The sequence below is a fragment of the Gobio gobio genome, assembly GCF_949357685.1.
Source record: "Gobio gobio genome assembly, chromosome: 12".
In the NCBI taxonomy this organism is placed as follows: Eukaryota; Metazoa; Chordata; class Actinopteri; order Cypriniformes; family Gobionidae; genus Gobio; species Gobio gobio.
Window position 1 is genome coordinate 33364206 of NC_137105.1, and position 14841 is coordinate 33379046.

General features: G+C 40.0%; 1 protein-coding gene across 2 annotated transcripts in view; it reads left to right on the plus strand.

The window, feature by feature from the left end:
- The window catches only part of ddhd1b (DDHD domain containing 1b), a 29577-nt gene that overhangs the window by 14285 nt on the left and 451 nt on the right, over positions 1–14841 (plus strand). Inside the window, exons 8-13 of one of the 2 annotated variants that reach the window (XM_079832012.1) lie at positions 6180–6255; positions 6343–6492; positions 6764–6828; positions 7117–7295; positions 10405–10653; positions 12998–13058. In XM_079832012.1, coding sequence (XP_079688138.1) covers positions 6180–6255; positions 6343–6492; positions 6764–6828; positions 7117–7295; positions 10405–10653; positions 12998–13058 — 780 coding nt within the window. Of the gene's footprint in view, positions 1–6179; positions 6256–6342; positions 6493–6763; positions 6829–7116; positions 7296–10404; positions 10654–12997; positions 13579–14841 lie in introns of those variants that run through there. The other variant, XM_079832011.1, reaches the window with a different exon arrangement.

Sequence of the window (14841 nt, forward strand, 5' to 3'; positions counted from 1 at the left end):
CAAGATACCAACAACCACTCAGAACACTGTATCAACATGCTAACATCCACCCAGAACACACTAGCAAGACACCAACAACCACTCAGAACACTGTATCAACATGCTAACATCCACACAGAACACACTAGCAAGACACCAACAACCACTCAGAACACAGTATTAACATGTTAACATCCACCCAGAACACACTAGCAAGACACCAACAACCACTCAGAACACTGTATCAACATGCTAACATCCACCCAGAACACACTAGCAAGACACCAACAACCACTCAGAACACCGTATTAACATGCTAACATCCACGCAGAATACATTAGCAAGTAACCAACAACAACTCAGAACACAGTTTCAACATGCTAACATCCACCCAGAACACACTAGCAAGACACCAACAACCACTCAGAACACAGTATCAACATGCTAACATCCACCCAGAACAGACTAGCAAGACAGCAACAGCCACTCATAACACATTATCAACATGTTAACATCCACCCAGAACACACTAGCAAGATACCAACAACAACTCAGAACACTGTATCAACATGCTAACATCCACCCAGAACACACTAGCAAGACACCAACAACCACTCAGAACACCGTATCAACATGTTAACATCCACCCAGAACACACTAGCAAGACACCAACAACCACTCAGAACACTGTATCAACATGCTAACATCCACCCAGAACACACTAGCAAGACACCAACAACCACTCAGAACACAGTATCAACATGCTAACATCCACCCAGAACAGACTAGCAAGACAGCAACAGCCACTCAGAACACAGTATCAACATGCTAACATCCACCCAGAACAGACTAGCAAGACAGCAACAGCCACTCAGAACACAGTATCAACATACTAACATCCACTCAGAACACACTAGCAAGACAACAACAACCACTCAGAACACAGTATCAACATGCTAACATCCACTCAGAACACACTAGCAAGACCGCAACAACGACTCAGAACTTAGTATTAACATGTTAACATCCACCCAGAACACACTAGCAAGACACCAACAACCACAGTATTAACACTTTAACATCCACTCAAAACACACTAGCAAGACACCAACACTCAGAATACAATATCAACATGACATGCTAATATCCACCCAGAACACACTAGCAAGACACCAACAACCACTCAGAACACCGTATCAACATGTTAACATCCACCCAGAACAAACTAGCAAGACACCAACAACCACTCAGAACACTGTATCAACATGCTAACATCCACCCAGAACACACTAGCAAGACACCAACAACCACTCAGAACACAGTATCAACATGCTAACATCCACCCAGAACAGACTAGCAAGACAGCAACAGCCACTCAGAACACAGTATCAACATACTAACATCCACTCAGAACACACTAGCAAGACAACAACAACCACTCAGAACACAGTATCAACATGCTAACATCCACTCAGAACACACTAGCAAGACCGCAACAATGACTCAGAACTTAGTATTAACATGTTAACATCCACCCAGAACACACTAGCAAGACACCAACAACCACAGTATTAACACTTTAACATCCACTCAAAACACACTAGCAAGACACCAACACTCAGAACACAATATCAACATGACATGCTAATATCCACCCAGAACACACTAGCAAGACACCAACAACCACTCAGAAAACAGTGTTAACATGTTAACATCCACCCAGAATACACTAGCAAATAACCAACAACAACTCAGAACACTGTATCAACATGCTATCATCCACCCAGAACATACTAGCAAGACAGCAACAGCCAGTCAGAATACAGTATCAACATGCTAACATCCACCCAGAACACACTAGAAAGACACCAACAACCACACAGAACACAGTATCAACATGCTAACATCCACCCAGAACACACTAGCAAGACACCACCAGCCACTCAGAACACAGTATTAACATGTTAGCATCCACCTAGAACACACTAGCAAGACACCAACAACCACTCAGAACACAGTATTAACATGTTAACATCCACCTAGAACACACTAGCAAGACACCAACAACCACTCAGAACACAGTATTAACATGTTAACATCCACTCAGAATACACTAGCAAGACACCAACAACCACTCAGAACACTGTATCAACATGCTAACATCCACTCAGAACACACTAGCAAGACAACGACAACCACTCAGAACACAGTATTAACATGTTAACATTCAACCAGAACACACTAGCAAGACACCACCAGCCACTCAGAACACAGTATTAACATGTTAGCATCCACCTAGAACACACTAGCAAGACACCAACAACCACTCAGAACACAGTATCAACATACTAACATCCACTCAGAACACATTAGCAAGACACCAACAACCACTCAGAACACAGTATCAACATGCTAACAGCCACGCAGAACACACTAGCAAGACAGAAACTACCACTCAGAACACAGTATTAACATGTTAACATCCACCCAGAACACACTAGCAAGACACCACCAGCCATTCAGAACACAGTATTAACCTGTTAACATCCACCCAGAACACACTAGCAAGACCGAAACTAGCACTCAGAACACTGTATCAACATGCTAACATCCACTCAGAACACACTAGCAAGACACCAACAACCACTCAGAACACAGTATCAACATGCTAACAGCCACGCAGAACACACTAGCAAGACATAAACTACCACTCAGAACACAGTATTAACATGTTAACATCCACCCAGAACACACTAGCAAGACACCAACAACCACTCAGAACACAGTATTAACATGTTAACATCCACCCAGAACACACTAGCAAGACAGCAACAACGACTCAGAACACAGTATTAACATGCTAACATCCACCCAGAACACACTAGCAAGACACCAACAACCACTCAGAACACATTATCAACATGTTAACATCCACCCAGAATACATTAGCAAGTAACCAACAACAACTCAGAACACAGTATCAACATGCTATCATCCACCCAGAACACACTAGCAAGACACCAACAACAACTCAGAACACAGTATCAACATGCTAACATCCACCCAGAACACACTAGAAAGACAGCAACAACCACTCAGAACACAGTATCAACATATTAACATCCACCCAGAACACACTAGCAAGATACCAACAACCACTCAGAACACTGTATCAACATGCTAACATCCACCCAGAACACACTAGCAAGACACCAACAACCACTCAGAACACTGTATCAACATGCTAACATCCACCCAGAACACACTAGCAAGACACCAACAACCACTCAGAACACAGTATTAACATGTTAACATCCACCCAGAACACACTAGCAAGACACCAACAACCACTCAGAACACTGTATCAACATGCTAACATCCACCCAGAACACACTAGCAAGACACCAACAACCACTCAGAACACCGTATTAACATGCTAACATCCACGCAGAATACATTAGCAAGTAACCAACAACAACTCAGAACACAGTTTCAACATGCTAACATCCACCCAGAACACACTAGCAAGACACCAACAACCACTCAGAACAGTATCAACATGCTAACATCCACCCAGAACACACTAGCAAGACAGCAACAGCCACTCAGAACACATTATCAACATGTTAACATCCACCCAGAACACACTAGCAAGATACCAACAACAACTCAGAACACTGTATCAACATGCTAACATCCACCCAGAACACACTAGCAAGACACCAACAACCACTCAGAACACCGTATCAACATGTTAACATCCACCCAGAACACACTAGCAAGACACCAACAACCACTCAGAACACTGTATCAACATGCTAACATCCACCCAGAACACACTAGCAAGACACCAACAACCACTCAGAACACAGTATCAACATGCTAACATCCACCCAGAACAGACTAGCAAGACAGCAACAGCCACTCAGAACACAGTATCAACATGCTAACATCCACCCAGAACAGACTAGCAAGACAGCAACAGCCACTCAGAACACAGTATCAACATACTAACATCCACTCAGAACACACTAGCAAGACAACAACAACCACTCAGAACACAGTATCAACATGCTAACATCCACTCAGAACACACTAGCAAGACCGCAACAACGACTCAGAACTTAGTATTAACATGTTAACATCCACCCAGAACACACTAGCAAGACACCAACAACCACAGTATTAACACTTTAACATCCACTCAAAACACACTAGCAAGACACCAACACTCAGAATACAATATCAACATGACATGCTAATATCCACCCAGAACACACTAGCAAGACACCAACAACCACTCAGAACACCGTATCAACATGTTAACATCCACCCAGAACACACTAGCAAGACACCAACAACCACTCAGAACACTGTATCAACATGCTAACATCCACCCAGAACACACTAGCAAGACACCAACAACCACTCAGAACACAGTATCAACATGCTAACATCCACCCAGAACAGACTAGCAAGACAGCAACAGCCACTCAGAACACAGTATCAACATACTAACATCCACTCAGAACACACTAGCAAGACAACAACAACCACTCAGAACACAGTATCAACATGCTAACATCCACTCAAAACACACTAGCAAGACACCAACACTCAGAATACAATATCAACATGACATGCTAATATCCACCCAGAACACACTAGCAAGACACCAACAACCACTCAGAACACAGTGTTAACATGCTAACATTGACTCAGAACACACTAGTAACCAACAACCACTCAGAACATAGCATTAACATGCTTACATCCACCCAGAACACACTAGCAAGACACCAACAACCACACAGAACACAGTATTAACATGCTTACATTCACCCAGAACACACTAGCAAGACACCACCAACCACACAGAACACAGTATTAACATACTTACATTCACCCAGAACACACTAGCAAGATGCCAACAACTACTCAGAACACAGTATCAACAACATCAAGATCCACTTTCTTTCAGAGTTTGGCGCCAGCTCTGATCAAACCTGCCTGTAGTTTTCTAGTAATTCTGAAGATTAAATGATCTACAGCTAAATAGAGAGAGCTTTGATTATTTACTAAAATACAAATTTATCAGTATAAATAACATCAAAAGTGATTTTGATCAAAATATACATTTACACACAAACTGACAAGCAAATGCAACGTTCAGACACCATCTTTGTTTTTAGCTTAACTGTCACAGAATGGAATGCATAGAGTTGTCGGATATCAAAGGTAGTCTTCAAAAATCGGCCAGATGAAGGTATCTCAGGAGACAGGAAGTAAAGCTAACAGGTAACACTTTACAATAAGGTTGTAATAGCTAACATTTAGTTAATGCATTAGTTAACATGAACTAACCATGAACAACACCTCTGTTCAGCATTAGTTAATCTTTGTTAACGTTAGTTCATAAAAATCCAGCTCTTCATGGTTTGTTAACGTTAGTTCACATTTTCATTTACTAATGTTAACAAGATTTTAATAATGCATTAGTAAATGTTGAAATTAACATTAACAAAGATAAATAAATGCTTTATAAGTGCAGTTCATTATTAGTTCATGTTAACTAATGTAGTTAACTAATGTTAACTAATGAACCTTATTGTAAAGTGTTACCAGCTAACATTGGATTCAGACAGGCCTTAATGCGTACCTACCTTGGAATGCAGCCTCCGAAGGCAGTGTTTTTAAGCTTTCGGATGCAACCCTTTGATTAGCTTGTTCAGGTGTGTTTGTTGGTTGGAGCTAATCTTTGCCAAAAAGTAGAAATTGTAGGCCAGAGTTGCCCAGCCCAGCCCTGCCTTAGCATCTGTATAACAAAATGTATAATAAGCATACACCTTTGCATTGTGGCCGTCAGTTTTGCACAGACTAACACCACTCTTGTTTTCTTCAGAAAATGTAGAAGTCTATTTGTTATTTTAACTGTGATTTCGGCTGTACGGTACACTAATATTTCGAAATATCGTCTTTTACAATCTTTTGCTGTTAGTTCTTAATGTATTGTCCATTTGTCCGGTTGCCAGTTGCATTGATTTTACAGCTCTCACGTTGTTTCCGATACATTCAAAGAGTCATGTATTATTTAAAGGTTTTTAGTTTTGTGTGCACTCTACTCCATAATGACAATCCCTCTGTTAATCTGGTGTGTGTACTGTTCCTCTCCAAAAATCTAATTTAATATTCATTTGCAGAATGAGGGATTTGGAAGATAAGCTTCAGCATGTCCAAACCTCATCCTCAAGACCCTCTCCAGCCCTGAAATTCAAGGTATGACAGTGTAAATAACCTTCTCTTCTCATTCCCACCATCTGTTTGTTTAAGAAATGTAATAAACCAAATGATTTGGGGTTGTAGGTGGAGAACTTCTTCTGCATGGGATCTCCTCTGGCTGTGTTCTTGGCTTTGAGAGGTGTCCGTCCTGGAGCCGACGTAACGCAGGACCACATCCTACCCAAATCTATCTGCCAGCGGCTTTTCAACATTTTCCATCCCACTGATCCTGTAGTGAGTGATTGTTTTTTGGAGTGTGAATATAGCCTAGGATCAGATTTCTCATTACAGGTCCATATATATTATGAGCCAATTTAAAAAACTTAGTCTTAGAACTAAAATGATTGTTAACACTTACACTTTTTTAAATGTCTTTTTTTGCATTATTTATTTAATTGCTTTTGAATAAACAGTTTAATGTGGTGAATTAATATTTTTTGTAATTAAAGATGTATAATATCTGAATCAATAATCAATCTAGATAAAAACAAATGGTTTCCTGCAGGCATATAGGTTGGAGCCTCTCATCCTGAAGCATTACAGTAATATATCACCTGTCCAGATTCACTGGTGAGTAAAACGATGTTTTCGCTAAATTTACATTTTAAAGTAGTTTTTTCTTAAACATTGAATAAAATAGCAAAACAATTCTGTTTTACTTTAACATACAGTGCGTTGTGACTGTGAATGCAACTTTGTTGCGTACTTTAAACTGTTTCTCACGATAACCCTTTTTTATTAATCACTCGGAGGTAAAAATTGGCTTAATTTTCATAAAGGATAAAGTAGTCAATGTTTTTTATGAATTAAAAAAATAATAATTTTTGTACATACATGTGAACATTTGATTTATTTTAGGTACAACACCACCAGCCCCACACCGTATGACCAGATCCGTCCCACTCTACTGAATCCATCAAAGGAAAATGCTGCTGTGTCTGATACGGAGAGCCTCCCGAGCCCATGCACCTCCCCTCCACAGCCCCGCAGACACTACGGCGAGTCTATCACCAACCTGGGCAAGGCCAGCATCATGGGTGAGATGGAGAGAGAGATCATTAAAGATGACTGAAAGCGCAAAACGCTTGCAGGGAGTGCAGGATGTATAGTGTGTGATGTAGGAGTAGAATTACGGTTCCCAAATATTGAGATAATGGCGGTCTGCCTTCAATTACTGAGCATCTGCAGTTTAAAGCTTTTGATTTGAGTGTGGAAAGCGATAAACAGAAACAACTCAGCAAAGCATCCGATCAATAGAAAGCAATTAGGAAGTGTCACAGACACAACTGGAGATTTGGAAACACCCTTACCAAGAATAAATCTTCAAGGTATATATCTCTGTGCCGTTATCGTTAAAGTTGTGGTGTGGGCTCTGCTATTCCTTTATATTTAGAATGATTTTTAGAACTATATCTTTAGTTTTAGAACTATCTTTATCGTTATCGTAAAATGCTGTCCTTGCTGGTGCTTTGTATGGATGTTTTTGTATGTGCTGTTACTCGTCCGGGCGACATTCTGCTGGGCGAAAAACATCTACAGCCGAGAGGATCTACTGAAAAAAAGGTCTATGGAACGAACAGACTGTGTTATCCAAGTTTAATTATTTCTGTGATATCCCGATGGATATGCAGGGTTCCCACTCGTCCTGGAAAACCTTGAAAACCTGGAAAATTGATGACACATTTTCCAGTCCTGGAAAACACATGGAAAATTAGAGAAAATATAAAATGTCCTGGAAAATCTTTTTGTTGTCTGGGAAAATTATTTTAAAAAAGTTATTTCTTTAGCCGAGTATAAAGAGTTTATCGCTGGCCCAAACAATTAGCGCTAGTTGCAGAAAGCACAAGTTCAGGAATGCTGAGTTTGATACGTATGAGTAGTATTTTGAATAATGATGTTTAATAGCTAATGCTATAACTGCTCAAATGTATGCAGTGAATGTTAACTTGTAAGCTGCTCCCTAATCACATCATTATGATATAAAGTCAGAATTGCAAGAAATAGTCAGAATTGCGTGATATAAACTCGCAATTCTGACATTTTCTTCACAATTGACTTTTTGCCCAGTTGCGAGTTTATATCTTGCAATTCTGACTTCTATTCTCAGAATTGTGAGATCTAAACTGCAATTTGAAGTTATAAAGTCAAATTCTGAGGGAAAAAAAATTGCGACAATTTTCGCGTTTATATCACAAATATGTAAACTCGCAATTGCGAGAGTCAGAATAGCGAGATAAAAAGTCACTATTACCTTTTCTTTCTATTCTGTGGTGTAAACAAGCTTCCATAGTCATAACGTATGATGAAGAGCTCATATTGAAAAATGCTGGATTGTTAAGTAATGGCAATAAACTGGACGGCTTTTAAAGACTTAGAAAGCAATATTTGGCATGATCCTTGTCTTTTATTCCCGCCGTAGTAAAATGTAAAATGTCCTGGAAAAGTACTGGAAAATGGTTGCTGAAAAAGAGTGGGAACCCTGAGCCAGAACCCTGGGCTCTCCCTGGATCATCTACCTCCCAGGCGGCACAGAGACAAGAGGCTATAGGGCCGGTGGGTTAGTGAGGCTACGGAAGCAGCCATACAAGCCAACGCTTCCTAGTATTTTTCTCACCAACGCTAGATCCCTCACTAACAAAATGGATGAACTGAAGCTACAGGCAGCAACGTGGATGCGTGGATGTTAACTGCTTTCAGGTCTGGTGATGGGACACTGATACAGTGCCAAAGCCAACTTGAAAAGAGGCATTAGAGAGGTCAAGGCTGCTCACAGGAGGACAGTTGAGGTCCACTTTCACAGTAACAACACGAGGCAGGTATGGGAGGGGGTTTAGCACATTACCAACACATTACCAACCACAGACAACCTCTCAATTGCTGACTGTGGTGCATCAATTGCTGGAGGAGTTGAACCATTTCTTTGCCCGTTTTGAGGTGGAGTCTCCTGAGGCAGCAGCATTACACCCAACAGTAGCCACATCTTTATTGTGAAGGAGCAAGAGTTGAGGCGCATATTGATGGCGGTGAATCCCGAGGAATCAGAGGCTGTAGGACGCGATGGCATCACAAGGACTGTGTGGACCAGCTACCAGAGGTCTTTACTAAGATCTTCAACCAGTCTCTATTCCGGTCTACCATTCCACCCTGTCTGATGTCCTTACACTCACTGTCCCACATCAAAAAAAGCAGTTAGCAGCCTAAATAATTGACTGTGTGGACCAGCTACCGGAGGTCTTTACTAAGATCTTCAACCAGTCTCTATTCCGGTCCACCATTCCACCCTGTCTGATGTCCTTACACTCACTGTTCCACTGCAAAAAAAGCAGTTAGCAGCCTAAATGATTGACACCCATTATTATTTTGAGAAACTGGTCCGGAGTCTTATCATTACCTGCCTTTCACCCATATTCAACACACCAGTTTGCATACAGAGTAAATTGATCTGCAGAGGACGCCATAGCCACAGCTCTTCATACTGCTCTGATTCACCTGGAGCAGTAGGGGAGCTGTGTTAGGCTGCTCTTTCTGGGCTTTAGCTCCCCATTTATGGGTGTGTTCACACTTGGCATGTTTGGTTTGATTCAAATGAACCCTGGTGCGATTGCTCCGTTAGTGCGGTTCATTTGAAAAAGTGTGAACGCTGCCATCCGATCCCTGGTCCACACCAAACAAGCGGTTCGGTACAGGCATCAGAACCACGTCACCTCGCAGCAGATCTTCGTTTATTTGTGTGACTGAGGGATTCCTGCTGCTGTTTTGACTCCTTTACACATTTTATAAGCTCTTCACGAGTTCTCAGCTGGTCAAAATACCATCATATGTAGGCTATGCATATAAAGCGAGTGCATTTAGCTCAGCACACAGCATTGTTTTGAATGTTCTGTAAGTTCTGAAATATACGTAATAAAAGCTGACCAATCAGGGGTACAGTTGTGAACGTACTGTGTCCCTGTGCCTTCGGGTTCGGTGTTTAAATGTTTATCTTTTGTTCTGTTTATTGCATTTGAATGGCAATGCTCTTTTAGAGTAGCATATAGTTGTATAAGTATACAGTGGCATTAAAGGTATTCAATTCAATTATAGTTATTGCTCTTGGTGTGAACATGCCTTTAAAATGTAACAGTATACGTCTGTATTTTTCCACAGGAGCGGCAAGTATAGGTAAAGGCATCGGCGGTATCCTGTTTTCCAGATTTTCCCGCTCTAGTGGACAGGTGGGGGGTGTGGAGGAGGAGCCGTTAGACTCTGAAGGTGGGGCATGTGAGAAAGGGGAAGAGAGCAGATCTGTGGAGTTAGACGATAAACTGGAGGAGAAGACAGAGGAGAAAATCGAGGAGAAGGCAGGAGACACCAGCATGTCACAATCAGCCTCTACCATTATGGATAACTCCTCCTGTAAGCATCTGCACAAAGTAGTCATTGTGGACTTTCTCAATATTCATTATTTCATGATTTTGTTTTAGGGAACCTGTTTGGAAACAAATGATGTCTTTGAGATTTGATTTTGGTGCAGTTAGTGTACTGTTTGCAATTGTGCACTGCAGATTTAATAGCTTTTCTGATAATAATAGTTTTTGCTGATAACATTTTTATAATAATGGAAGCCTGTTTCTGCCTCTTAGTAAAAACTAAAAAAGGCTAATTGTGAGATATAAAGTTACAATCACAAAACACAAAGTCGCATTGCGGGATATAAAATCACATTTCGAGATACAAAGTCTAAATTTAGATTATGGGCCCTATCATACACCCGGCGCAATTCAACGGCAGGCGCTACGCAAGTGTTTTTTGCTAGTTTCAGCCCAACGCAGTTAGCATTTTCACGTCCAGCTCCACGTTGTTTAAATAGCAAATGCACTCGTGGGTGTGCTGGTCTGAAAACGAGGTGTGTTCAGGCACATTGTTGGCGCGTTGCTATTTTGAGGCAACTGAAAACGCAGTATTTTTTGGTGTTATTGAAGGGGCACATTAGTAATATGCGCCTATAAGCGGGTACACAGGGCACGTATACTCTGCTTATTAGACACACGCAGCAGCACACAAACATTTTTAAATATTAAAAATAAAATTCCTCTCTGGAGAAGCATCCAGTCGCTCCACTCGCAAATTCCGCAATGTAAATAGCAAATCCGTCATGGTGCAAGCACGACTGGCTTTTAAAGGGAATGGGAGATGAGACTCTGGTTGGTTTATTGTACGTTATGCCTAAAACACACCCATTACTCATTAAGATACTAGGTACAATCCTTTTGGACCATTTGCCTGGCGCGCTGACCGTTTTTTCCATCGTTAAACTAGCAAAAGTGGATTTGGGCATGCCTTAAAGGATTAGTTCACTTTTAAATAAACTTTTGCTTATAATTTACTCACCCCCATGTCATCCAAGATGTCCATGTCTTTCTTTCTGCAGTCAAAAAGAAATTAAGGTTTTCGATGAAAACAGTCCAGGATTTTTCTCCATATAATGCACTTCAATGCGCTCCAAATGGTTCAAGGTCCAAATGACAGTTTCAGTTCAGCTACAAAGGGCTTTAAACGATACCAAACAATACCAGACGATGAATATGGCTCTTATCTAGCGAAACGATACGTTTCTGCGAGAAACCGAGCAGTATTTATGCTATTATTTTACTTCTTAACAGACAAACGTGATTGTCTCTGAGCTCCACCATAACTTCCGCTAAGTGAGGTCAAAATACGATCACGTTTGTCTGTTAAGAGGTAAAATAATAGCATAAATACTGCTCGGTTTCTCACAGAAACGGATCGTTTCGCTAGATAAGACCCTTATTCATTGTTTGGTATCGTTTAAAGCCCTTTGAAGCTGTACTGAAACTGTCATTTGGACCTTGAACCATTTGGGGCCCATTGAAGTCCATTATATGGAGAAAAACCCTGGAATGTTTTCATCCAAAACCTTAATTTCTTTTCGACTGCAGAAAGAAAGACATGGACATCTTGGATGACATGGGGGTGAGTAAATTATCAGCAAAAGTTTTTAAAAGTAAACTCTTTTAAGTGCTCCTGTGCCATGCGTTTCAGACCATGCGCTCATATTGTTAAAATAGGGCCCATAAAGCCCTATGCACAATTTGAAGATATAGCCACATTTTAAGAAATAAATTCAATAACAATTTCATCAGCAGCATCTCAAATGTTGGTTTGGTCATTCTGAAAGGCCGGAGCCAAAGTCTGTCATCAAAATTATCTTCCAGAATTGTCTCACACGATTGCATTCCCAGACATCAGGCATTCGAACACAAAATAACACTGCATTCTGAGACAAAAGTCATTTATTTTATTACAGACATTTTACGCCATTTTCCCAGGAAGTGACATTTTTGTTCTCTTTAACACAGATGGAAATTAATTAAGTGTTTTATTACAATTTTGTTCAATTTGAATCTTTGGATGGAAACAGCTATTATAAGCTATAAAGTCGCAATTACGAAGAAGAAAGTTGCACTAAAATCACATTGCAAGATACAGTCACAATTTAGAGCGATAAAGTCATAAAATATAAAGTTACATTTGTGTGGTATAAAGTCAAATTGTTTGATTTATAAAGTTAAGGGAAGCAAAGTCGCTGGTGCGAGAAATAAAGTCACAGTTTGGAGATATTTTTCAGAAACAGCTTCCATAAATATCTTCTATGATCTGTTAAATTTGCTTTTGCAGAGAAATTCATCAGACCTCTTACACCTGTGCTAATGACGTCCTTCTTTTTACTGTTTTGCAGTGGAGCTTGAGCGACGCATTGACTTTGAGCTGAGGGAGGGCCTGGTGGAGAGCCGCTATTGGTCAGCCGTGACTTCACACACAGCATATTGGTGCTCCCACGATGTGGCTCTGTTTCTGTTAACGTTCATGTACAGTCCAAATGAAGTGAATGACATGGCAGAGGACAACCCTGAATCATAACACACACATATGAACTCTCACACCCTTGATCAATCCCTTAATTTAGTTTAGCAGACCTTGTTCACTGTGCGTCAGGGATCCTGTCCTTGCCTTGTTTTTCCTTAATTTAGAAGCACACCCATGGAAGAGACTTACTCTCTCCCCTACATCCCCTCAACTAGGATTGTTCTTAACCTCGATGAAATGATGACAATTATCCTACTTGTTTCAGCTAGGACCATTCACACCTTGATGATTCCCAAAGCAGCGAACTCTTCATATTGACTGATGTGTATTAACTTAATTTGTGGTTGTATAGTATGACTGACAAGAAACTGCTGGATTGGAGGTTCACAATTTTTTTTTTTTGAGGAATACATCTGATGGGATCTATTTCCTGGCCTATAAATGATAGTTTTGAAGATTTTTATAAATTGAGCATTATGTGTTTACATTATTTAGATGATAAAAAAACAATCTGCATCACTCGTAAAGATGGCCAAATATTGAGTTTATAGTCGACAGGAACAGTGCACATAACCGTCAGTGAACACTTGGTTCACCTAAAAATGACAATTCTGTCATTATTTATTCACCCTCATGTTGTTCCATTCCATGTGACTAAAAAAAAGATATTTTGAAGAATTGTAGTCGCTTTTTTTCCATGCAATTGCAATGAATGGCGACCAGTGTTATTTTAGTATAGTTAATATGCTGTAATTTTGTTATATTTTCTGGTTTAATTTTGTTGTTTGTTATTTTTATTGTCTATACAGGCTAAGTGAAAATGAGAAATGTTGCCTTTTTATTTTATTTCAGTTATCTCTTATTTTATTTAGTTACAACATGTTTTTTGAATGGTTTTAGTTTTAGCTAACGATAATAACTTTGAAGATGCTTTTAAGTTTCAAAAAGAACGCAAAGCACCATAAAAGCAAAGCACAAGTTTCATAAAAGGGAAAATATTCCAAGTCCTTTGAATTTAACGTGAACAGACCGAAATTTAAGTCGTTATTCCCCTCTCCTTTCCACAGTTCGCAAGAGAATCGTCTGATTCATGAAAGAATCTTTATTTGAGTCAGATCTTGAATCTGAATGATTCGTTCTGATCCGGTTCCCGAACTCAGTTCGCTGAATCATTGATCGGGTCACAGCGTTTTAGGAGTAGGTTATCAGTGAATAATTACTTAAATTTCAGTCTGGTCCTCGCACAAAAATATTTTATAGATTCAGAAGACTTGGAACATAGTGCACAAGTTGTATGGACCACTTTTATGATCCTTTTTCGCACCTCTAAAGCCTCGGTTCCAATTCGTTGTAATTTCATTGAAAGATCAACCAGTACATTCTGGAATTAAGAAAGTATCCATTTGTCTAACATTGAAGAAAGAAAGTCATATGGGTTTGGAACATCATTGGAGAGAATATTTGTATTTTTGGGTGAACTATTCCTTTAAAGACATTTCCGGTCCTGTTCCCTCTACTTTTTTCTAATACGCTGAGGCTTTAGTTTCTCTACACTTGCATGATAGACACTGAAATTTACTGCATATTTGAATTGCACCCTTTGCTATGATCACCACTTAATTAGAGTTTATGCTTTAACATGCATGAAAGAGAAAGTCCGGATTAGTAAAATCTCCTCTTACTTCTGTCCATGCAAGTTGAAACGCTTAACATTTT